Source organism: Balaenoptera musculus, chromosome 5, assembly GCF_009873245.2.
Source record: "Balaenoptera musculus isolate JJ_BM4_2016_0621 chromosome 5, mBalMus1.pri.v3, whole genome shotgun sequence".
In the NCBI taxonomy this organism is placed as follows: Eukaryota; Metazoa; Chordata; class Mammalia; order Artiodactyla; family Balaenopteridae; genus Balaenoptera; species Balaenoptera musculus.
The window spans coordinates 25,212,777-25,236,087 of record NC_045789.1 but is presented as its reverse complement, the minus strand read 5'-3'; the positions used below and the strand labels follow the sequence as shown (position 1 = coordinate 25,236,087).

Sequence of the window (23,311 nt, the reverse complement as noted above, 5' to 3'; positions counted from 1 at the left end):
CATCTCAGTTGTTAAGAGAATGACTCTTTGTGGACCAACTTTCTCTAAGTATTTTTTTTTTTGGCCACGCGGCATGCGGGATCTTAGTTCCCCGACCAGGGATGGAACCCTTGCCCCCTGCAGTGGAAGCGCAGAGTTCTAACCACTGGACCGCCAGGGAAGTCCCTCTCTAAGTAAAGGAACACTAACCTCCCAGATAAATCCCTGCATAGAGGGTGAGTTTACCATTTACATGTAGTACATCTGAGGACAGACAGAAAATAAATAAAGCTTTCTGCTATTTTTGGCTTCTCATTTGGAAGTGTCTAGTCAGAGGTGAAATTAACAAGTATAAATGTGCACATCTGGTTTCACAGAAAGCAATATATTAATGATAACTATGATTTCTGAAATTAACAAATAATCCAGTAAGGGGTTTAAAATTTTTTGGTATTGAAAACAAGAAGGTACCAAGAAATCACAGGTATATATTTAATAAAATACTTTTATTAAAAAAGAATAAGGTTACATAAAATCAGGACCAACCTGGGATATCTTGAGCATTTAATTACTATAAGAATATTGAATAGATAAAATCCATTTTTGTGCCAATGTATAATTATATTCATATCAATCTTAATATATAATAAAAGGACCTATTATGTGCCTAGCACTCAACATATATTACTTCATATAATCTTTATAGCAAATCTATGAAATCTGTCCTTTGACTTCCACTTTACAGATAAGACAATAGAGACTGAAAGAGGTAAGAGTAATGTATCCAAAGTCACATAATTCCTTAGGCTAGATCCTATTTCAAATACAATTTTATCCCGAGTTGAAAAACAAACAAGCAAACATTTCTTTTTTCTCTATTTGCTCTCCTGTGTGGTTTCTCCTTTAAGCCTAACTTTCCTCTGGCTAATTTAAGAACAGAATTGTAGAGATATGGGAATTCATGTCAAAGTCTCCCCCCACCCGCCCCCGTTTGTGGCCATTGCTTTTTCTAGAGGACTGAGGATAAACTTTGTTCGATGCTACTAACGCTGAATGGCAAGAAGAGAGATGAGATGGAGTGGGGCAAGAAAAATGACCTGACTTCACAGAAGAAAGAGTTCTTAAGGGGAAAGAGACAGTTGCTTGGAGTCAGCCTTGAACTCACACTACCCCAGTGGCTCAGGCCACTGCCCTTGTGAAAGCCTGTGACAGGCACCTCTGCTCATTTGCACGCTCCGTAGCCAGGGCAGGTCTTAGAACAACTAGGATTTGGCCAGTGCTGCTGAATGCAAAGGCACCTGAACCGACAGTCGTGTTCAAATTGATTATTGCTGGGCTGAGCTCTCTGGTAGAAGAGTCTGGAGACATTTTTAGGCTTCCAGCCAATGTTGGCTAGAAGGATGGAACGGCTGTATGGACTCAAAAGACTTGACGTGCTTTAGAAATGATGGCTGAATGAAACAAAAGCAGATCTTTTATAAAAATGGTATTTTGGGGTGGGCAGAATATTAATTCAACAAGAACCCAGAAACCCCCGCCCTTTAGCTTCTGGATTCTCAGATATTAGAGGAATTATAGGAGCAACAGATGATCTGCACTTCTCCCTAAGAATCCAAGTAGTAGCTTTAAGCATCTAGATTGGAGGTTGGCATCTTCTGGTCCTTAGGCCAAATTTTGTCACAGATATATCAATTTAACTTATACAATGACTGGGATTTCAAGCTTTGGACAAATCCTCAAATCCAGCCACGTGGGCTTTTATTTCTTCAGGCAATGAATTTGAATGGAGGGCCCCTCTTTTGGTACAGCATAGGTTTCCAGTTTGCTCAGTGCCTAGCCCTCTCCTGAGATATTGAAGCTCTGTTTGTTTTTATCATTACACTTCTATTGAGGATTCCCTTCCAGCAGAGAGCTGTCTGGATCCTGTACAAATCTGAGCTGGGAAAGCCTGTGAGCATCTCATTCACCAGCACTGACGATGGAAAGTGAATTCTCAACGTTGCCAGTTACTATAGCAAAGGTGACAGGAAAAACAGTCACTCGTAGCTCTTTTGTTTTTTTCTAAAGAAAAGTTTCAAATTGTAGTTTTTTAAAAAATTATTCATTACTTTTACATTGTGATTTTTCCCCTTTTTATTAAAAAGTAAACAATTCAGTGGACACAAGCACATTTGAATCCCAACCTATCAACATCTTGTATATTTAAACTCTCTTGGGCTGTGAGAATGCTTTTAAATAGCTCAGTCCAAAACAAAGCTAATAAAAAGGCAGAAATAGAAGTAAAAAATCTACTGGTGAATGAATGATGACAGAGAGGTATTTACTTGTTACTACCCATTTGATTCAACAATTCTCAAATAAAACGAAACAACCAAAGCAAAACCCTGAAGTATTCTTTTAGTCCTGTGAGTTGAAAGCCATTTATGCAGGTCACTCCCTCATAGAGTAGAATTTTGTGTGGGTAATGGGTAGTGCTAAGTATGGCTGGAAAATTGATATGACATTTTTTTTTGATTTCTGAAAACAGATTTTTCAGGCTTCTTTAGTGGTTACTAAAAAGTTCCTATGCAGGTTATACTTTATAGTGACCCAATGAGTAATATCTCTGTGAAGCAATTCAATCACTCATCATTTATCACCCCTCCAGTGGGACAGTTTCAGTATGTATAGATCCATAGTGTGTATGGGTTTCACTTTACTAAATGCAATAACTCATGTACTAGTTTGATATTTACAAAGAAATATTGGACCTAATGATAGTTTTTAAGGAGCTGTCTGAATATGGCTGAACCAATAAAAACCATTGTACGGAAGAATAAAACACTATCAGTAAATGTTGGTATTGATATTGGTAAATATTAGTATAATGATATTAGTAAGCTTTATTTTGCATAGAAAAGTCTATTCATAAAAAGGGACCTAATTTCTTCCTTGCCTCCATCCTGAGAAATAGACAGATGAGGAAACTGAGCATCTAAGAGTTTGTAGCTTAAAGGCACATAAGTAGAAAATGAGGAATCTGGGACTACAGCTCAGGAAGTCTGACTGATGTCAGGGTCCTTCCCTAACATCTTGCCACGTAAAAGTAGGGAACAGTAAAATCTCTGGGCTGTCAGGAAGGAAAAGATATGGACAGCCAAGATGTGACTTTAGTTGTTGTTGTTTTCTAGGCCATATTTTAGATCTAAAATATAAAGACATACAAAGTGCCATGACGGTTGTTTTTACTTCATCAGTATTGGGGGAATCTGCAAATTGGGTTGGACTGAACATCTGAGTTTAATGGAGATTATCTCTATTTTTATTAGGAGTGAGTCTGAGAGGTTTGCTGATAAAATGGAGAACAGATGCTCACTTCTGAGAACTAACCACAGCCCACAATCAAGCCTGATAAGAAATCAGAAAATAAGTAACTTACTTTGAGCAAACGTGTCATAAGTTCATAAGGTAGAGATGAAGCTACCAGCAGAAAGTGGACAAAATGCATGTGTTGGAAACAAGCTGACTCCAGCTTCAAAATCTAAGGAGAGATATATGTCAATATCAGTAAATGGAGAGAGAGCTGTACACTATGAGCAGAAAGCCAAGAGAATGAGTGACAAAATTAAATATTCATTAGGCAAGTGGAGGAAATGATCAAAATAACCACCAAAGAACAATAAAGTCTAAATCTGCCTTTTTTTTTTCCTTCCGGTGATATGTTGACATTATTGAAACCTTGCATCAGTATTTTCTAAAACTAGATCTCTTGGGTTAGACAGTAAAGAATTATGGCAGTTGGTCTTCCAAAGAGAGGTGCCATTGTCTGAGAGAGGAATTCAGTATGCCAAGAAAAGAAATGGAACTGCTGGGGTATGATGTAAGAAAACTACCAGAGAGTTCTAGTAATGTAAATGTGATCACTTACTATTTCAAAGCCTCATTTTTACATACTAGTTCTTAGTATGTAAAAATGAAATAATAGTTCAAAGCACTATTTTGAGAAATAAAGAGATAATTGGCAAAAGGCCTCAAAAATAATGATGGCTAAATAAACTGTTGCTATTAATTTGTTCCAAGCATGCTTTCCTAAGCTTTCCTGTATGGTTAGAGGCATATGGTTTAAATAAGGAAAATTATAACAAAATACCGTACAGGAGTAAAAGGATCTCAAAGTCTGTCAAGAAGAAATAAAGAAGTTGAAGAATTTGCCTAGCATTGCTTAGCTAGTAGAACTGGCCGAAAACCAGGCCAGTTTCATTCCAAAGCTCCTGCTTTTTCCTCTCTCCCATTCTGCTTCTATAAATGAGCTGATCTGTAAGCAAAGGAAAGGTGATAATTACATTTATAATTTGCTTTGCTTTCAAGTTTCAGGTTTAAGCCGTAGTACCTCTGTCCTAGTACCTCTGTCCTAGTAGGTGTACACTGTTGCAGAGCCAGAATGTAGCTTAAATACTTGGGTCCTTGCCTCTCTTTCTGCACCGGTCAGAGGCGTGAGATGTGGATGGTATAGAGCCCAGCATACTCTCACCATGAATCCGTGACCCAGGGCTACGGCTAGTCCCTGGTCCCAGCTCCAGCCTGACCCCAGCCAGAAGCTCAGCCTAATTTGAACCTCTTCCCTGTAGTGAGGACACTTCGCATGATACTTCGGGATCCAAATGCAGGTAGTAAAATTACTATTTCAAAGCCAGGTGGGGAAACACCTGAGGAGATATTGGACTTGCTGAAAAGGAATTTTTTTTGGACTTTTCTTCCCCAAATTGTGGGAATGATATGTGGGAGGAGAAAATATTCAAGTAAATATGGTATGGTGGAGAGCGTCTGTAATATGAGCCTGGTGTCTCAAGGGGAAGGTCTTACTTCTGTGGCCCCTGGGCAAGAATTAACCCATCATTTTTTTTTTCCACGTTTCTGCCTCCCAGACTTGGCTGGAATTCTGGACAGAGGACGCTTTTAACCCCTCCATCTCCTCCTCTGCTCCTTGCCCGGGGCTTGTGTGCTGTTGTGATAGGGTCGCCTCCCTTCCCCGCGTCTGTCCCTATGTAGGACTGTAGGAGGCCAGCTCTAGTGAATAGATAGGTAAGGACCAAGCGTGCGTTCCAACATTTGAACTAATCCAGCCAGTGTCAATAAGGAGAAGCGTAAAGTTCCCCGGATGTGGGCCAAGTCAGTTTACTTAGTCTAGGGGTGTGAAGTAAAGCCCGGGGTTTAATGACTAATAAAAGTCGCTCAAAGCCCCTGAGCTGTGTGTGCCGGGTCACACATGAGAGCTGGGATCCGAGGGCAGTGGAGACTCGCATGAGCTGCACATGTGGCCAGTGGAAATGAATTCTCAATTCCGCTCCGCAGCACGTGACTTCCTATTTCTGTAAGGTACTTCCAAGGGACTTCCTCTGTAAAATCAGCCAGCGTCCCAGAAGATTTCATTCAGCGCCGGCGCTGAGTTTCCTTCCAACCCGGGACAAAAGTTTTCCCTGAGATACGACGTTAGTTTCTCTTTTTTCTCTTTTCTTTGCCCTTGCCAGCATGCAAGGATCTTGTGGCTCCTGTACGTGATCGAAAGCTGAATACACTGGTGCAGATCTCAGTAATCCACCCGGCGGAGCAGGGTCTGACAAGATACTCCAGCACGGAAATTGTGGAGGTGAGCGTGCTGTGTGCCTGATTTACTCTCGCTATCTCTCAGTCTCCCTCTGGATTTGAGCAAACAGCTGAAATGCTTTAGATCGTGGCCTGCAGCTCTGCTAGGTTGCAACCCTCCGTCATTTAGGAAAGCATACCTGAGGTTACTAAGCATGCATTTGCAACTTACCAGAATAAACAAATGGGGAAAGAACTTGCCTTTTTTATAAAAGACCTATTTTTCTTCAGTAAGTAGAAGGAAAATCCCCACTCTGGATCTTTGAATAGAGTACTAAATAAGGGAGAAAAAAAATACATATATATATATAAATTTTAAATTAAATGGAATGAATATTTCTTTGAGGGGCAAAAAAGAAAGTTGTAAATTACCTAGAGGCGTTTTAAACCTAAGTGTTTTTGCCCTTTTCATTTTTTCCTGTATTCTTCAGATTGTCTGTGGAAGCTTCATATTCTCTGCCTTTCGTGCATGTCAGAAGCTTCATATTCTCTGCCTTTCGTGTGTGTCTTTTTAAAGTATGATGTTTCTCAAAGAAAGGTGGATGATTAATTTGAGACACTGTAGTGTTTCTAGGCAAAAGGTGTAAATATTATTCATCCGATGAGAGATTTCCTATTTACATTTATTGTTGCTAATATAACATTCAAAATGTGTTGGGAGGAAACTTGTTATTGTGTTGGACCAGATTCAAAAGAGGAAGTGTTTCCCTTTTGATTATTTTGTTCTCATCACATATTTCACAGCCTTAGTGAATGAGAGATACTTATTCTCTGGGACTAAAGAAAATGTTCTCTACACTCCTTAAGCTTTGCTTTTCTTCCACGTGGGAGCCCTGTCTGTTTTGAACGAGGAGTTTCTCTGCAGAATCTAAGTTGCCTACCCCAGACCTGACTTGCTGAGTGCCATTGGTGGAATAAATGATTCAGACGAAACTCCATTCATTTCTCTAATGGGAATGACCCAGATCCTACACGTAGCCCTGACTCTGTCCTTGGGAAACTTTAGGTTCCAATGCTGGTATCGTTTGTAGTTAATGCTGTGGTTGAATAAACAAAAATAGTCTTATTCATTCAAGGAAAACTAAAATTGGAAAATTGTTCATTTATATGAAAACTATTTTCAAGCATTATTTCAACTTGATTATTTTAAAAATATTGTCAAAACTTAAAAGAAATTATTTATTTTGACACATTTATTTGAACATACATAGCTGTTGTTGACTGTTTCATTCACTGCGTGTTCCAGAACATCTAACACCGTGCCAAACAAAAAGCAGTATTTGTTGAATAAAAGGAAGAAAGAATGAATGAATAAATGAATAACTTCAGCTTCCAGAAACTTCCATAAACAACTGGCTTACAGAACTCTAGCAAACATCTCCATGATATTCAGCACTATGCATATTTAAATATAGATATAAAATTTAATGTTGGATGTCAGCTCTCTAAAAATGAATTCTGAAGCATGGAAAAACCCTGTGCACTGCATCCTGAGCTAGTAATTTCATAGCCCCGAATGCATCATATTTAGTTTCTTTCATGAGTTTTCAAATCAGTCTGAGAAAAAAAATACAGCTGAACATCTAAAAACAAATGGACGCTATCAGAGCATGGCTTTCAATTGAATCATTACAGAAAGGAAATAAAGGGACAGCGTAAGATTGCCAAATGGTTCTTGATGAGAAAAGAGCTTCATTTTAATTTGATCAGTCAATATCTCAGGTTATTTGCATAAATCACAGGTTATGTCCATTACATGTATTCTAAATGGACTGACAACTGACCCTAAAGAAGGGTGCTGCATATAATGAAAATAAATTGTTTTTCAAGATTCTTAGCAGCTCTGACAATGATGCAGGGCATTTACTATCAACAGCTCTATCAGTACTTTGGGGCCCTGGGCCGTGTTGTTCCCTGTGGGCATCATTTGGCAATTCAGATATCTCTTCTAATAGAACCACTTCCTAGAAAAACAGACCCAGACACTTTCTGCATTCTCATGTGTCACTGCATGCTGCTGACTGCTGCCTTATTGAATCAAAGTTGTCTGCTTGTGCTGTTACAGGGAACAAGAGACCCACTGTTCTTGACTGGTGTCACATTCCCATCTGAGTATCCCATCTATGAGGAGACCAAAATAAAACTAACAGTCTATGATGTCAAGGATAAGTCTTATGACACTGTAAGTACTTGTACTTATTTCTTTCTTTGGGAAAAGCAATAAGCTTTTCCAAACCATTGGGTTTTTGATGTAACTGGCATTTTTCGAAGAGGGGCTTTGTACTGTGTTTATGGTTGTCTTATGTTTATAGTTGCTGGGATTTCTTTCAAATTCATTTGGCTTAGTGCCATACTGGCAACTGGTTAGGAGCAAAAGCTTTCAGAACAGTTTCTCCTCTTTTTCAGGGAGGCTGGCTGGATGTCTTGGTTTACATTTTTGTTCTTATTGCTTTAGGAGTTGTTGAAGGGGTAGCACCGTGAGCGGAAAGCAAGTGGAAGAGATTAAATAATGTTTCAGAACTTTCTAGATATTGTCATTATTCTAAAATGGGATTGATAAAGTGTTCTGCTTTCACAATTTATTCTTTTACGTACTGAATAAGAGAAACTCCCTCTGTTCTTCTGATGTTGTCCGTGGGACCAAAGCAAACAGAGGAGGAAGTAACCGTCAGCATGAGGCAGAAGCTTTCATTGGCCTAGTTACAGGAAGGTCATGTCAAGTCCTGATGGTCTTTTGTCCTAGGCTGTTCCTACTGGGTCTGACTTTTCCTCCGCTTGAATCAGTGGGTTCAAGTGAGACCGTTAGGTACCCAGGCACTGCCTCTGGAGCCCACTCTGAAAATCCCTGGACAGGAGAGAATGTTATTGATAGGTGTTGAGAAGGGGTTGGTTTAGCCCTCTTCTTTAAATCTCTCCCATCAGCATGAATTTTTGTCTGTTTTCAAGGCTGGGTGAGCTATGGGAGTATTGATGGTCCACAATGAAGTATAAGCCAGGAAACACTTTGAAGGCAGGTAGACCAGTAGGTTCTGGGAGAATTCTGCTTGAGGCTATGGGGTGCTGCCCGGCTTAGAGAGTCACACACACCTGGTTGAGGGGAAACGCACCTTTCAACTCTGCCCTCACTAGAGATTTCTGTCTCGCTCATGAGTCTTTCTTTCCTTTTCATTCTTTACCCCGAAACATGTAACATAGGTAGATGGTGGGTATATGTAACAGAGAAGAAAATCTTCTGCATCGAAGGCATTTCTACTCAGCCCCAGAAAAGTTCATGTCTTCAAAACTGCAGAAGAAATGCCCAATGAAATGCGCAGCACATATGTGGTATAGAAACAGTGATGGCGGTCAGGTAGAGCGGTTGAGAAGGCAGACTTTCTGGTTCCCGTTCCACTTTGTGACTCTGGGAGAATTGATCCTCATTTATATTTACCTGGTGGGGGCAAAGGGGGTGTTGTAAGGATTAAATAAGCTAATATATGAAACATATTTAGAAGACTTCACAGCTACAGATTCGTAAGTGCAAGTTTATTATTGCTGTAGTTATTGTTTTGGCTGCTGCCTTGTGGTCTCTCATAAATAGTAATAATCAAATAAAAGAATATTAACCAAAGGCTTTTCCCATATATACTAACTTTGTTTTTTCTTAAGTAGTCCTACACTTATTATTTCTGACTTCTTTGAAGAAAAGTGGAAGATAAAAATATATATATATATTTTTTTAACATCTTTATTGGAGTATAATTGCTTTACATTGTTGTGTCAGTTTCTGCTGTATAACAAAGTGGATCAGCTATACGTATACGACGCAAGAGGGAGTGGGTATGGGGATATATGTATACGATAAAAATATTTTAAGAGACAAACATTGGGGTTAAAGCTAGCAACTAAAAAAAAATATTAATATTTGCCTGGGAGTTTTGTTTTTACCCTTTCTATTCCTTTTCCTTGATTTTTGAGGTAACAAGGAAAAGGAGTAGATTGTGATTGGGGTATCTGGACCAAAGACTATGCACAAAACCTACAGCATGACTTTTTTTTTTCTTTTGCCTTCTGCCAAGAAGAGAGGGAAATGGGGGAAAAAATCATAAAATTGGGGAAAAGGGAGATATGGTTCAAATGGATGGTGGGAGGAGGTGACACAACTATGCAGAGAAGTAATAAGCAAGGAAGTGATCAGGGTGACAGGGAAAGCAAAGCAGAAACTATGGGATTTTATGGTTTTTCCAAGCACATGGTCAAATTCAATGCTCCCAAAGGTCCCAAGGTGTAGACAGGATGGAGAATATGGAAGGGCCAGAGTTATAGAAGCACTGTGCTACAGAGATGAAAATGTTGAGCTCTTGGGTTGGTTAAGTCCTAGAGATATCAGAGTTAGAAATATTAAATACCAAAGGTGTTTCTATCCCCTTCAATCTGCCTCATTTAAAATGTTATGTATGTTAATGCTCTAGGGATAAATAGTTAGCTTACTCATTAATTATGCTTTTTATGGGCTTCTATTCTGAAAACTCATTAATTAGGGTCTTTTAATGACTTTCTTCCTTGATCCAGAGGTTTTATCACATAAAAGTATTGAACAAACTGGAATCCCTGCTGTGAAAGAAGACTTGTGAAATTTGAACATACTTAAGAAATGCAACCAGCTTTCATTTACCAAGCGCTGTTAATTAAAGCATAACTTCTTCCTTAAAATAACTAACAGTTCTGGTGATGGAAGTGTAAATAGAAACACAGTTCATTAATATGCTAATAGTCTCCATGGACATGTAGTCTTTATCCTGGCACCTTTTCTCCGTTTTTTGCCTTAATTTTTATTGGGGTATAGTTGATTTAAAATGTTGTGTTAGTTTCTGCTGTATAGCAAAGTGAATCAGTTATACATATAGCCACTCTTTTTTAGATTCTTTTCCCATATAGGTCATTACAGAGTATTGAGAAGAGCTCCCTGTGCTATACAGTAGATTCTTATTAGTTATCTATGTTACATATAGTAGTGTGTATACGTCAATCGCAATCTCCCAATTTATCCCTCCCCCCCTTTCCTCCCCCAGTAACCTTAGGTTTGTTTTCTATATCTGTGACTCTGTTTCTGTTTTGTAAATAAGTTCATTTGTATTACTTTTTTAGGTTCCACATACAAGCGATATCATATGATATTTGTCTTTATCTGACTTACTTCACTCAGTATGACAATCTCTAGGTCCATCCGTGTTGCTGCAAATGACATTATTTCGTTCTTTTTTATGTCTGACACCTTTCCTCTTATTTCTTAAGGTTTGGGTTTTTCTTTGGTGTGGAGGTGGATGCAGAAGTGAAGGAGGTGGGAAGTGGTTTTAAAGTACAGTTTAGATTATGGGCATTTAAGAACCTAATTATTTTAAGATCATAATAGTTTTAAGGATTAAGAAATGAAATTATGAATATTTATGTGTTTTGGAAAATCAACAAATTACGTGCATGTATTTAAAAGGAGTTTAAATATTTGATCCTAGTAAACCATTGATCATATTAGGACAGGGCAATGAGATACTCTCTACTGGCTGAATACTAATTAATGGAGTCAGCTGACTAAGTTCCTTGTCTTTTTCTATTGAGTTTATTATTACTTGGAATTAGCCGGTCAAATAAATGTGTTACTTTGCCATCTCACGTTTGTTTACATACATATTAAAATTGGAAGTTTTGAAAGGGATAAGATAACCTGCCATCGGCGCCCTTGATGCGGCTATTATCTAACTTGTTCTCGTACTCCTCTAAACAACTGAAGCCGAGATTGTCTTTCTTAATAACTTCAGCAGAAATGCAATCAGTCATTGTAAAGAATGAAAAGAGTCTAACTGCTGATTCAGAAAGACTCTTGTTTCCCCTTACCACATCCTTCATCCTTTGCATTCATTGCAATGAATCTCCCTCTGCAGCAGATGGATGGATAATGCTTGGCAGGTAGGGAGGCTGGAGTCGAGGGAGATAGGGTCATTATTAGAATTAGAGTGACCTTTTTGTTATTTTCCTTACCATAAGGAAATTATCTATTTTCTCAGAATGGGCTGTTCTAACACCCAGCTATTTGGTGGAGACTTTAAAGAGCGAAATTGAAGCCCATGGCTAGAATATGAGAGCCCAGGTTCTACCAGGGAAGTTGATGTCTTCTGGATATATACTGGTTGTAGGCTCTTTTTTAATACTCTTGCAAACTGAAACAACATAGACAAAAGTGTTTTTAGCACATCATTTACTATGTTCAGCCCTAGGGAAGTAAGCTGGGAATCTGGGTCTTTCATATGTTATAGCAAAAACTCAGAGGAAGGAGAAATTTATGAATGAAAAGAACATCACCATCAAACCTTTCTCTTTTTCCCCTTCCTCCCAAGCAACACGGTGTTTTGGAAGGTACTGAATAAGGTTCTTTCCACACCCAGCTGAGGACCACCATCAATCTAGAAACACATGATTAGGTCACAGAACTGTTTTTGCCCATGGTAGAAATTTAAATTTCTGATGTATTTTCAGGACTGCAGATTGACTTTAGTCCTTTTGCTCTAGGGTTAAATAAATGTTTGCTGTCTCCCCAGATTGTTAGATGTTTAGCTTATAGGACAGAGTCCCATGTCCAATAGACACTGAACATTTCTCAGGTGAGAATCTATGTCCTAAGACATTTTTTACCGCCAATAAGTAACAACTCCACATTTGTACCTTTCAGAAAAAGTGACCTTATCTAGATTGGATGTAAATTTACGTTTTTAAATTTATTTTTATTTTTTTGGGCCACACCGTGAAGCACATGGGATCTTAGTTCTCTGACCAGGGACTGAATCCCTGCCCTCTGCAGTGGGAGTGCAGAGTCTTAACCACTGGACCTCCAGGGAAGTCCCCTGGATGTAAATGCATTGTATTTTGTGTGTTATACGTCCAAGGAAGTTTAGTACTAGTACAATTCCCTAGGCAGAATTATGCAGTTCAGTTTTTATGTTTTTCAATGGAAAATAAAACCATTTTCTATTTAGTATACTTTGGCTTGGCTTGATTTTCTCCATTGACTTCTTACAAATTTAAGTCTAACTATACTTGTTGAGACAAATTCTGTGGCTGGCCTTCCACTCTACCTGGAAGATATGGTGAACTGGGTAAGGAAAAAGAAATTAAGATTACTGATCACTAAGTATATACCAAGCACTATGTTTAATTTTTAGTTTCTTCTTTAATCTCCATAAAACTTCTTTGAGGGAAGAAGTATCATTATGCCCATTTTAAAGATGAAGCAATTGGGATTCTGAAAACTTAAGTAGGTCAAGTCAAAGATCCTTTATTTTTTCCATGCTACACTATGGTGCGTACATAGTTGATAGGATTTCTCTCATTTTTCACTCCCACAATATGATATTTTTTACTTCAACTGATACTTTAAAAGCATTCTTCATTTGGAGCCTAAAGATTGGTTAATTGAGAAAAAAATGTCAATAATCAAATATAGGAAAAAAACTCATATCCAAACATTTTAAGCACTTAAATTCAGTATGTATAACTAACTGCAGATGCCTGAAAATCTTTTGTAATGGAGTGACCAGCTACTATTCATGAAAACATAGCTGTTATTGCCTGTTGTGAAATGGCTAGATTTATGTCTCATACTTTTGCTTTTGTCCCCCTGGCCTTATTTTTCCCTTTTCTTTTATGTGTGCTGCATGGTCCTCTCAACCTCTTCATTCACTCAGCCTTGGCCTTTTGGAATGCTCGCCTTTATGTTTTGACATAGTTTGCAAGGGGAGTTGCCAATTCCATACGGAAGTAGTTCAGAGTTCTAACATGTTGCCGCCCTTCATGAATGGATAAAGAAGATGTGGCACATATATACAATGGAATATTACTCAGCCATAAAAAGAGACGAAATTGAGTTATTTGTAGTGAGGTGGATGGACCTAGAGTCTGTCATACAGAGTGAAGGAAGTCAGAAAGAGAAAAACAAATACCGTATGCTAACAGATATATATGGAATCTAAGAAGAAAAAAAAAGGTCATGAAGAACCTAGTGGCAAGACGGGAATAAAGACACAGACCTACTAGAGAATGGACTTGAGGATATGGGGAGGGGGAAGTGTAAGCTGTGACAAAGTGAGAGAGTGGCATGGACATATATACACTACCAAACGTAAAATAGATAGCTAGTGGGAAGCAGCCGCATAGCACAGGGAGATCAGCTCGGTGCTTTGTGACCACCTAGAGGGGTGGGATAGGGAGGGTGGGAGGGAGGGAGACGCAAGAGGGAAGAGATGTGGGAACATATGTATATGTATAACTGATTCACTTTGTTATAAAGCAGAAACTAATACACCATTGTAAAGCAATTATACTCCAATAAAGATGTTAAAAAAAATAATAAAATAAAATAAAAATAAAAACCATTAAAAAAATAAATAAATAAATAACTTCTCTTCCTTTCTACCTGTTGATAAGTGGTATATATTTACAAAGAGCATATTTATATTTTATTGAATCATAATTTACATACAATAACAGGGACAGATCTTAAGCGTTCACTTCGATGAGTTTGACAATGCATATGACTATGTGGCCTTTACCCAAGGCAAGATGTAAAACGTTTTCGTCCTTCTAGAAGGTTCCCTTGTATCCCTTCACAATCAGTTGGCACTCCCCCACACACACTGTAAGGCAATCACTTTCCCATATCTACGGACATATATTTGTTTTGCTTATTAAAATTTATGTGAATGATATCACATAGTGTGCACTCTCTTGTATCTGGTGTTTTCTGTTCAGCATAATGTTTTTGCGATTCATTCATGTTGCTCGGTGACTTGATTACTGAATGGTATTCTGTTGTAGTCATACACCACAATTTACGTATTCATTCTCATATTGATGGACATTTAATTGCTTTCAGCTTTTAACAACAATGGCTAAGTCTCTATGAATATTTGAGTGCAAGTATTTGTTTGAAATTGTCCTTTTATTCTGAGGGGTAAATTCTGAGGGGTAAATTTTATTTTTATTCTGAGGGGTAAATACCGAGGAGTATAATATTTACATTATAGGTCAGATACCTGTTTAACTTTTCTAGAAACTATTCTTCAGGATTATTTGCAACTTTATTCTCCTCCTCTTAGTAATTCTGAAGATACTGTCAATCTTTTTCACTTAGCATTCTAGTAGATATGAAGAGGTAGCTCATTGTGGCTTTAATTTGCATTTTCTTGGTGACTAGTTATGTTGAGCAGGTTTTCCTGTGCTTATTGGCCACTCATCTTTTTTTTTTTTTTTTTTTTTAATGAAGTGTCTGTTCAAGTCTTTTGCCTATGTAAAAAAATTGGTTTTCTTTTTATTGTTATTTCTAAGAATTCTTCATATTTTGTGGATACGGGTGCTTTTGTTAGATATATGTGTTACGGTTTTCTGTGAGTCTTTGGCTTGCCTAATAATTTCCTTAATGATGTATTCTGTTGATCAGAAATTTTAAATCCTGATTAAGTCCGTTTTTCATGCATAGTGAGTGCTTTTGTGCCCTAAGAAATCTCCCTAACCTCAGGCTGGGAGAATATTCTCCAGTGTTTTCCTCCAAAATATTTTATAGTTCTAGTAGCCTTTACAGTTAGGTTTAAGCTCCATCTCAAATTATTTTTTGTAATAGGAATAAGGTAGGGATTAAAGTTATTTTCTCTTATGTAGATATCTAGTTATTTCAGCATCATTTGTGAAAAATACTTTTTTCTCCACTGAATTTAGTTGGTACCTTGACTGGAAAATCAGTGTCTACTGATACATGTGGGTCTGTTTCTGGATGCTCCGTTCTGTTCCATTGATCTGTTTGTCTAGCTTCATGACAATAACATGATTTTTGTTGCTTCATAATAAGTCCTGAAATCTGGTAGCTTAAATCCTTTATCTTTACCAGCTTGTTCTTTTTATCGAGGTTGTTGTTTTTGTTTTTGCCCATTTGAAAGCCCTTTTTCTTTCCATATAAATTTTAGAACAACTTGTCAGTTACTTTAAAATACCTGTTGGGACTTTGACTGGAATTGTACTGAATCTATAGATCAGTTTGGAGAGATGGACGTCTTAATGACATTGAGTCTCGTGATCTATAAATATGGTATGGATATCTTTCCATTTATTTAGGTCTTTAAACTTTTATGAGCAATGTATTTGTGCTCAGTATACAAGTCATAATATTTTTTAGACTTATTTCTAGGTATATGATTTTTTATGCTAGTATACAAGGTATTGTTTTAAAAGTAGAGTTTTTAATTGTTGTTTGCTAATAGGTAGAGATATAATCGTTTCTTTATATTGACTTTGTATCCAAGGCTGCAGCCTTGCTAAATTCACATATTAGTTCTAAAGGATTTTTTCATGGATTCCATAGAGTTTTGTAAAATACACAATTATGTTATCTGCGAATACTGAAATATTTATGTTTCCCTTTCCAATCATTGTGCATTTTATCTTTCCTTATTGCACTGGTTAGGTAGGACATTTAATACAGTATTGATAGAAGTGGTAACAGTGGAAATCCTGGTTTTGTTACCAAACTTAAGGGGAAAGTGTTAATATATCACCATTAAGTATGATCTTAACCGTAGGTTTTTCATAGATGCCTTTTTATCAGATTGAGGAATTTCCCTTCTATCTATAATTTTCTGTGTATTTTTTTTTATCATGAATGGTGTTGGATTGAGTCAAACTATATTTTTCTGGTATGTGTTGAGCTGCTGAAATGTTTTTCTTATTTATTCTGTTAGTGTAATGAATTACTTTAGTTTTGTATGTTAAACCAACCTTAGATTCCTGGAGCAATTTTTTTTCTTTGATTCACTGTTCTTCCACGTCTTTGCCAAGCTTCAGCCTAGTATGTGGGGAAATCAACCTCTGCTCTTCAGCCCTCACCTTAGAGAAAGCCCTGTGCACCTTAGCAGTGAATCTCACTGCTCTTTTGCCCCCATTCTTCATTGGAATACCCTCCTGCATGCTGTGACATCCCATGGGGAAAAGTAGGTGGATGGGTGAGACTCAGGCTGTGACTAGGGCTCCTAGGGATTCAGATTTCTCACGCCAGGTCACATGGGCTCATTAGAAATTCATTACAAGTTCAGCTGGTTTCTATGGAAGATCCTCTACTTCCTGCTGCTCAGCCAAGGATGACACCAGCCCTGGGCATTTCTTCCTCTACTAAGGGTCTGTCACCATCTGGATTTCATTTCCTTTTGGTTTATTTATACCCTCAGTTTTCTGATAGGTTTAACAAAAAATATGATTTGGTGGCATATATGACCTCTTCTCAGTGTAACAATGGGAGTGACAATCTCTTGCAACTTTTTACATCTTAACCACAAGCAGAAGTGCTACTTATTTAACATCTTCCCTTTAGCATTTATGCTACTCTCTGTATATCTGCATTTCCATCTCTTCCTTTAATTTCCTCTTCTCTGTAGTTACATATCAAGTGCCTTCCATTCTACCCTGCTCTTTACATTGTTTTCCCTTTTCTCACGTATTCCAGTTCTTTCTTTGTGCCACTATCCAATGCATGGGCACAGTACTTGCTCTATAGCATCTGTTCAGAGATTTTTGTTTTTTGTTTTTGTTTGGATTCCCACAATAGAGAAAAGGATATTCATCAATACCTCCTCACTTTCCAGAAAAAAATGTTGTTTGCATGGAGAAAGACTGGCTCTTAGACAATAACATAAGAAAATGAATTTACTCATGAAGCAAAACAAGCTTCTTACAAATTTCTGGGGGCCATAGCAGAGTGGCTGCTTGACCGTGAGGTAGCCGTATCCTTATTTTATGGAGATCAGCAGAACTGTAGTTTCAGTGTTTTCACCCTTGACTGTCTTCAGATGTGTGAGTTATGGAAACATTGTCTAACCTAGCTTAAAAAAGAAAAAAAAAAAAAACCTAAATAAAATATTAATTAATAAAAGAAAAATTCATTTGCTTTTTTACAATTAAAGTAGAAATGGTTAGTTAAGGCCATTTCCCATTCTCTTTCCAAAACAGGGTAACTGTATTCATGTTCATCAAAAACATAGAGAAACTTAGTCTACCCTGTATTCCCTAATGGAATACTGAGATTGGTGGGGATTAGTGATCCTCGTAATATTTAAAGAGTTCTTCCAAGTTTAGAAGTAGGGTCAAAAAATTGAGCAAAGTATGTGACAAGCCAGTCCTCAGGAAAAAAAAAAAAATCAAATGACCAAGAAACATAAAAAGTGTTCTAACTGTATTTTCTTGGACACACAAATTAAAAGAGCAATGTGATCATCAATTTTTGCTAATAAACTGGCAAAAAATTTAAAGACCATTGCTGGCAGGAATGTGGGAAAAGTGCCCTTTCGTACAGTGCTGATTGAATGTAAAATTTTACAACTTAAAAAAAAAAAAAAACTGCCAGCATCTAGTCAAATGAAAGGCAAGTGTACGTTTTGATTTAGCAATGTTACTGTTCGCTGTCAACCTCTTAGACGTAAAGCCACCAATACCTAAGGATATATGGAGAAGAATGTTTGAGCATTACTGTGAAAAATTAGAGGGAAAGTGTGAATAAATTCTGGTGTATCCTAATTAGGGATATTATGAAGCCTTAGAAAAGAACGATTAATTAATTGGAGCTCTAAAAGTAGACTTAGAAGTAGATCCACAAGGTATTGCATACTTGGGAAAAGCACGATACAGAAAATAATGTATAATAGAATACCATTTTTTGAAAACGAATAATAAAAAATGCCTTTATATATGTATGTGTGTTGTGTTTATAGTTAAGCAATATATAATTGTAAATGACTGTTGAATGTGTAGAAAAATATAAGAGAATAAATGCAGTGAATGGAATGGGGGAGAAGAGGAGTAGATAATGAAAGAAAAAGAAAGAAAGGAAACAGGAGAGCATGAAATAAAATAATAGTATGATCAAACAATCCTGCTAGTGGATTTTCCGAAAATAAAATAAAATAAATGTAACTTTAAAAGGTAAGTGTCATTTATATTACTTCCATGCAAAATACATTGTCCGCAGAGAAGTGTCACTTTTGCATCCTCAAGATTCAAAGCAGGAGGGCTGTCAGTAGCCTGGATGGGAGGGAACTGCTACAAACAAGTGGCCACCTATAGGAATGCTGGCAGGTGTGGGGCAGTGCCTGGGGAGATGGCAGACCTGAGGGACCTACAGTCGAGGGGGATCATCTGTAGGGAATGAAGGCAGTAACTGAAAACCTCACCAAGGCCAGTCAGAGCAGAAGAGGAAGAAGATGGTCATCATTTGCATTACTTGATGAAGCCCTGGGAACTCCCTGAAATAACTAGGGGAACTTGTAGGGGACTCAAGGATCTGAGATCACAAGTTGGAGCTCCGTCTTCTGGTGCTGTTGTAGTCAGTAAACTGGATAATGAATTCATGCTTCCAAGTAGATTTAGGAGCATTTATTTATATATTTATTTTTTTACCTGCTAACACCAATCAAATGATCTGATAACTGCCCACTGGGATTTGTGAGTCTAACTTGGACCCTGAACTGAGAGAGAGTTTATTTCTGCTTCACCTTATGTCCCTCTGAGATATTGACCTCATTCTGAGAGTTTTCAAGCATGTGCGGGTTGTTACCATTTTTCCAATGGCTTAGTCTGTGGGCGCCTGGCTGGCCAGCTCTGTCTCATTCATGCGGCAGCCTTCTTGGCACAGCTGTGAGGGCAGGTGGAAGCTTAGGGGACATTCTATCTGATGGGGCGGATCCCTGAACAGCCCGACGTGGGCACAGAGGACGTGTGTCTTGCATTGGCTTCCCGTTCCTGCTTGGTTTTGCAAAGCTGAAATGTGATATGTTGCCAAAACATTTCTTCTGATTAGAAAGGAGCAGAAACTAGTGATTTAAAAGGTCCGTGTGCCATACAGCTCAGAATAGCTTTTAATTACCTTAAGTTTATATATGCAGCACAGTGGGAACAAAGGGAAATTCTAAAGAAACCTAGGCTTTCTTTAGAGTCATTTGAATGGAATGATAATTACAGCTAGGTTCCAGCTGGTATTTAAGTTCACGTGAAAAGTATTTTTAAACATACGGGGAAAAGTCATGTGTATCTACCAAGGCAGAAGGTGAGGCCACATTCTGAAAAAAGTTGAGGGACCTCTGGTTCCACGTTACAAAGATTTTCTTCTCAAGTTGCCATGAGCCGGGTTACTCAGGTTTCATGGCAGTAAGTCAAGCTATCTTTTAAGATGTTCCCCCTTGAGGGTGGAGCTAAATGCTGAGGGGGCAGATGTCCTAAGGAATTCAGTGTGTGAGTTCACAGAGATACTGGTCTTTCAGACAAACCTGGGTAATAGTTTTTAACCAGGAGAGAGAGAGCAGCTCTTGGAAGACACTATCGAGATTTGTTTAATCAGAAGGGGTCTCTAAGGATATTTAAACTTTTAAATAACATACTGATAATTTTTTAAACTGCCGTTTTGTTTTTTGTTTGTTTTGAAAAGGGCACTGATAGTCACCTTAGCATGTTGGAATGTGGGAAAGCAGTTTCCCAAGAAAATCTTAATTGGATAGGATTTAAGTGTAAACAAGAGCTCACCCACGTCACCCCCGCCTGCCCACACTCAGGGAATTTGGAGCATGTGTTATGGCTACAACATTTGCTTTTCATTCCTAAGTTTAAATTGAGGCACAGTGAAATGTTCATAGCAGCTTGTTCTGGCCTCCAAGCAACAAAGAAACTGAGGGCTCATATTAGAAACTCTGGACATGTGCTTGTGTCTTCATACCTACACATATAACAATTTTAAATATGAGTATGTACACGGAGTAAAATTCACAAATTTGTATTTATGTACATTAGGTAAGGCTTTAAAGTTGAAATTCCAGGATCAAGTTCATTTGTTGCCATGCAAGGCCAAAAATATGCTTAGGGCAATGTTAATATTCAGAGAAATATTCTTCTATTTGTAAAGAGAACCTTTTCAGTTAGTGTAGGCTTAAAGGCAGAAGGATGTCTTTCAAATTCTGTTTTATTGCCTTCCCCATTCTGCTTTCCCCAGCACACACACACGTAATAGTCGCTTCCCCTTGGTATCAGCGTCTTTGACTTTGAACTTGCAATCTAAACAAGTATCTGAAAAAAGACAATACCAAACTGGAGATGAATTATTGAATTGTTCTAAGAGACCATAAGAGGCATTTGAAAACCACACCAGTGGGTGCAAGAGCAAGGTTTCTGAATGCCATTATGGGAAAATCAGGTTCACATGGTGTTGGAAACAAGTGTAGCAAGGACGTTTTCAAACTTGGGATCAAGGATACAATTCTCTGTCCCCTCAAGGATCCTTTCCCAATCGTGATGCCACATTGAGAAAAAAGAACATCAAGTTTAGAATCAGAAGCTCTAATCTAAAATCTGCTACTTAGTTGTGTGGCTTTAGACCAGTTATCTTTTTCGGGTCTCAGTTTCCCCAGCTCTGAAATGGAAACCATAATACTTGCTCTGTTTACTGCTGAAAGGAAAAGAGGCTAACACATGTAAAAGTGCTTTGAAAACTAAAAATACAGTAGCAATGCAGGTATCATCATTGTTTACTGCAGATATTATTCTTGTACTGAGGGCATTCTTTCCCAAGTGACACTAGTGTATTTCCAAAAGAAGGGTTAGTGGTTTCCTGGTATTAGACTCCTCAAGGTTAACCATGTTTCCAGTGAATTGATCAGTCTAGATATCTTGTCTGTGTTCTCGTGAGATGATTTGTGGCTGGGTGTTGAACCTATGCTGGTACACCAGAGCTGTTTCAGTTTGAAACAAGTGACTAGCAATGAATAAGAATCAACTTTCTCTGTTCTTATTTTAATATTTCATTAACCTGATACCCTGTATTCTGATACTCCAATATTCATTTCCTGAGTATTTCTTTACAAAATGGGAGAAAAACAGCAAAAGATAATGCAAGGCATGTCCACAATTTTCATTATAAGAGTCATTTTGATACCTGACTCTCATCTTCTGACTTGGGTTACAAGGGACATTGTGTCTATGGGTCTATCTTCTGAAACCACACATGAGAAAGAATGAGAGAAAAAAAACCCTCTTCTTTAAGATTCACTTTTCAAATCATACTTATACAGATGGGCTGACCAGTGAATCACCCTGTACCTCTTTTTCACTCTTCCAACTCTGAGTCATCATCCAGTTTGATTTTTGAGACATCGTTCTAACTGCCTCAAATGAAATGCTTTTGTAAGATTCTTTGACCTCGGATATAGCAGAAAGTAAAAGTGGAGAATAAAGAATTCTTGTCTACCTTCCTTACAATCTTGCTTTCTTTCTTAAAACATTTGTTAGACGGAAGCAGAATGTTTCTTCTCTAGTCTGACCTCATGAAATTCATGAATGCTTAACTAGATGAGACTGCTTGAAGGAACTTCTGAGACCAAAGCCACCTAAAAGTTATGAAAAAAACCTTTTTTTGTTTTTGTTTTTCTTCTGCAAGACAAATGGCTTAAGCATTTAGACTCTCAGAAACACCAAAGATAAAGTAGAAGAAAAGGCTTAAGAGTTATTAATTAATTAAACATCAGACCAGAGTACAAGTGGTATTTTTGGATGGCAGGTTAAAGGATAGGATTAACTTACCGTATAGCTATACATATTACTTCACCTTTTACAGCAGTGCTAATTTTATTTGGGACAGCACAGAAAATAAAGAACAAATAAATTACATAAAAATTCAATAATTACAAAGAATTTGTACATGTAGTATTACAATTGAACCTCATAGAGACCCTGTTGAGTCAGGGAGCTAGGAAGTAAATTTAAATAATTTGTTCAAGGTCATGTTGAAATGTCAACCAGAATCTCAATCTTCTGATATTGAATCTATTGGAGGGTGGGAGGTTTCTCAGGAACAGTGAGTTTCCTAACTCTATTAATAATTTGAAGTGGTTGATGACTTTCAGTCAATCTGCTGCTGAAGGTGACCACCCTTGTAAATGTGGTTAAGAACTTCCTCTTTAAATTGACCTCCAGGAAAGGGAAGAGGGAGAATTTATGTTTTGAAGGCTCTATCAATATCTGGAGTAACTGCCTTAGATAATGCATCTTTCTCCTGGGTCAGCGTATCTTCCTTCAGGTGCTGAAATGCCCTGATGACCTTCCCATTGTTCATTTCAATTTGGATACGCCTACCTTGGGTTCCCATGTAGTAGCTATAGCTACGTTAGTGTTATTTGGTGCCTGTCTCAGGTTAGCTGAGTTACAGCATGTAAGACTTCAGTGTCAGTGAACAGACATCCTGGAGGAGCTAAGCCACGTTGCCAAGTGATCATGAGATCTTATTCTAGGATGCTGACAATGTCATGATAAAAATAGTCAAATGAGGAAAAAAGCTGTATATCTTAATGCTGTTTCCTCCAATTGGAAGTTCCTAGAGATTATTTGCTCTGCCCTGTTTAGTCATGTCACAATTTATTAATTCACTTAAGTATTTTTAAACTTATTCTGTGAAATAAGAAATATTAATATTGGCTATATTAAGAAAACACAAAGATATGACAAATGCACAGGCTTCTTTATATTAATTTGATTTTTGCTACCATAATATTGACATACAGATGAGATATCCATGTAGAAATATCTAAGCAATCATTTGGAAATAGGCGCATGGAATTAGGGGAAAGTGACAAGATTTATATTGTCTGGAAACACCTAACAGTCGCTT

At 37.7% G+C, this 23,311-nt stretch overlaps 1 protein-coding gene across 8 annotated transcripts in view; it reads left to right on the top strand.

Moving 5' to 3' along the window:
* The window catches only part of INPP4B (inositol polyphosphate-4-phosphatase type II B), a 745,855-nt gene that overhangs the window by 415,741 nt on the left and 306,803 nt on the right, over positions 1–23,311 (top strand). For all 8 annotated transcript variants that reach the window (XM_036853321.1, XM_036853318.1, XM_036853314.1 and 5 more), the window contains 2 exons: positions 5,487–5,605; positions 7,667–7,783. In XM_036853321.1, the coding sequence (XP_036709216.1) occupies positions 5,487–5,605; positions 7,667–7,783 (236 nt within the window). The remainder of the gene's footprint in view (positions 1–5,486; positions 5,606–7,666; positions 7,784–23,311) is intronic.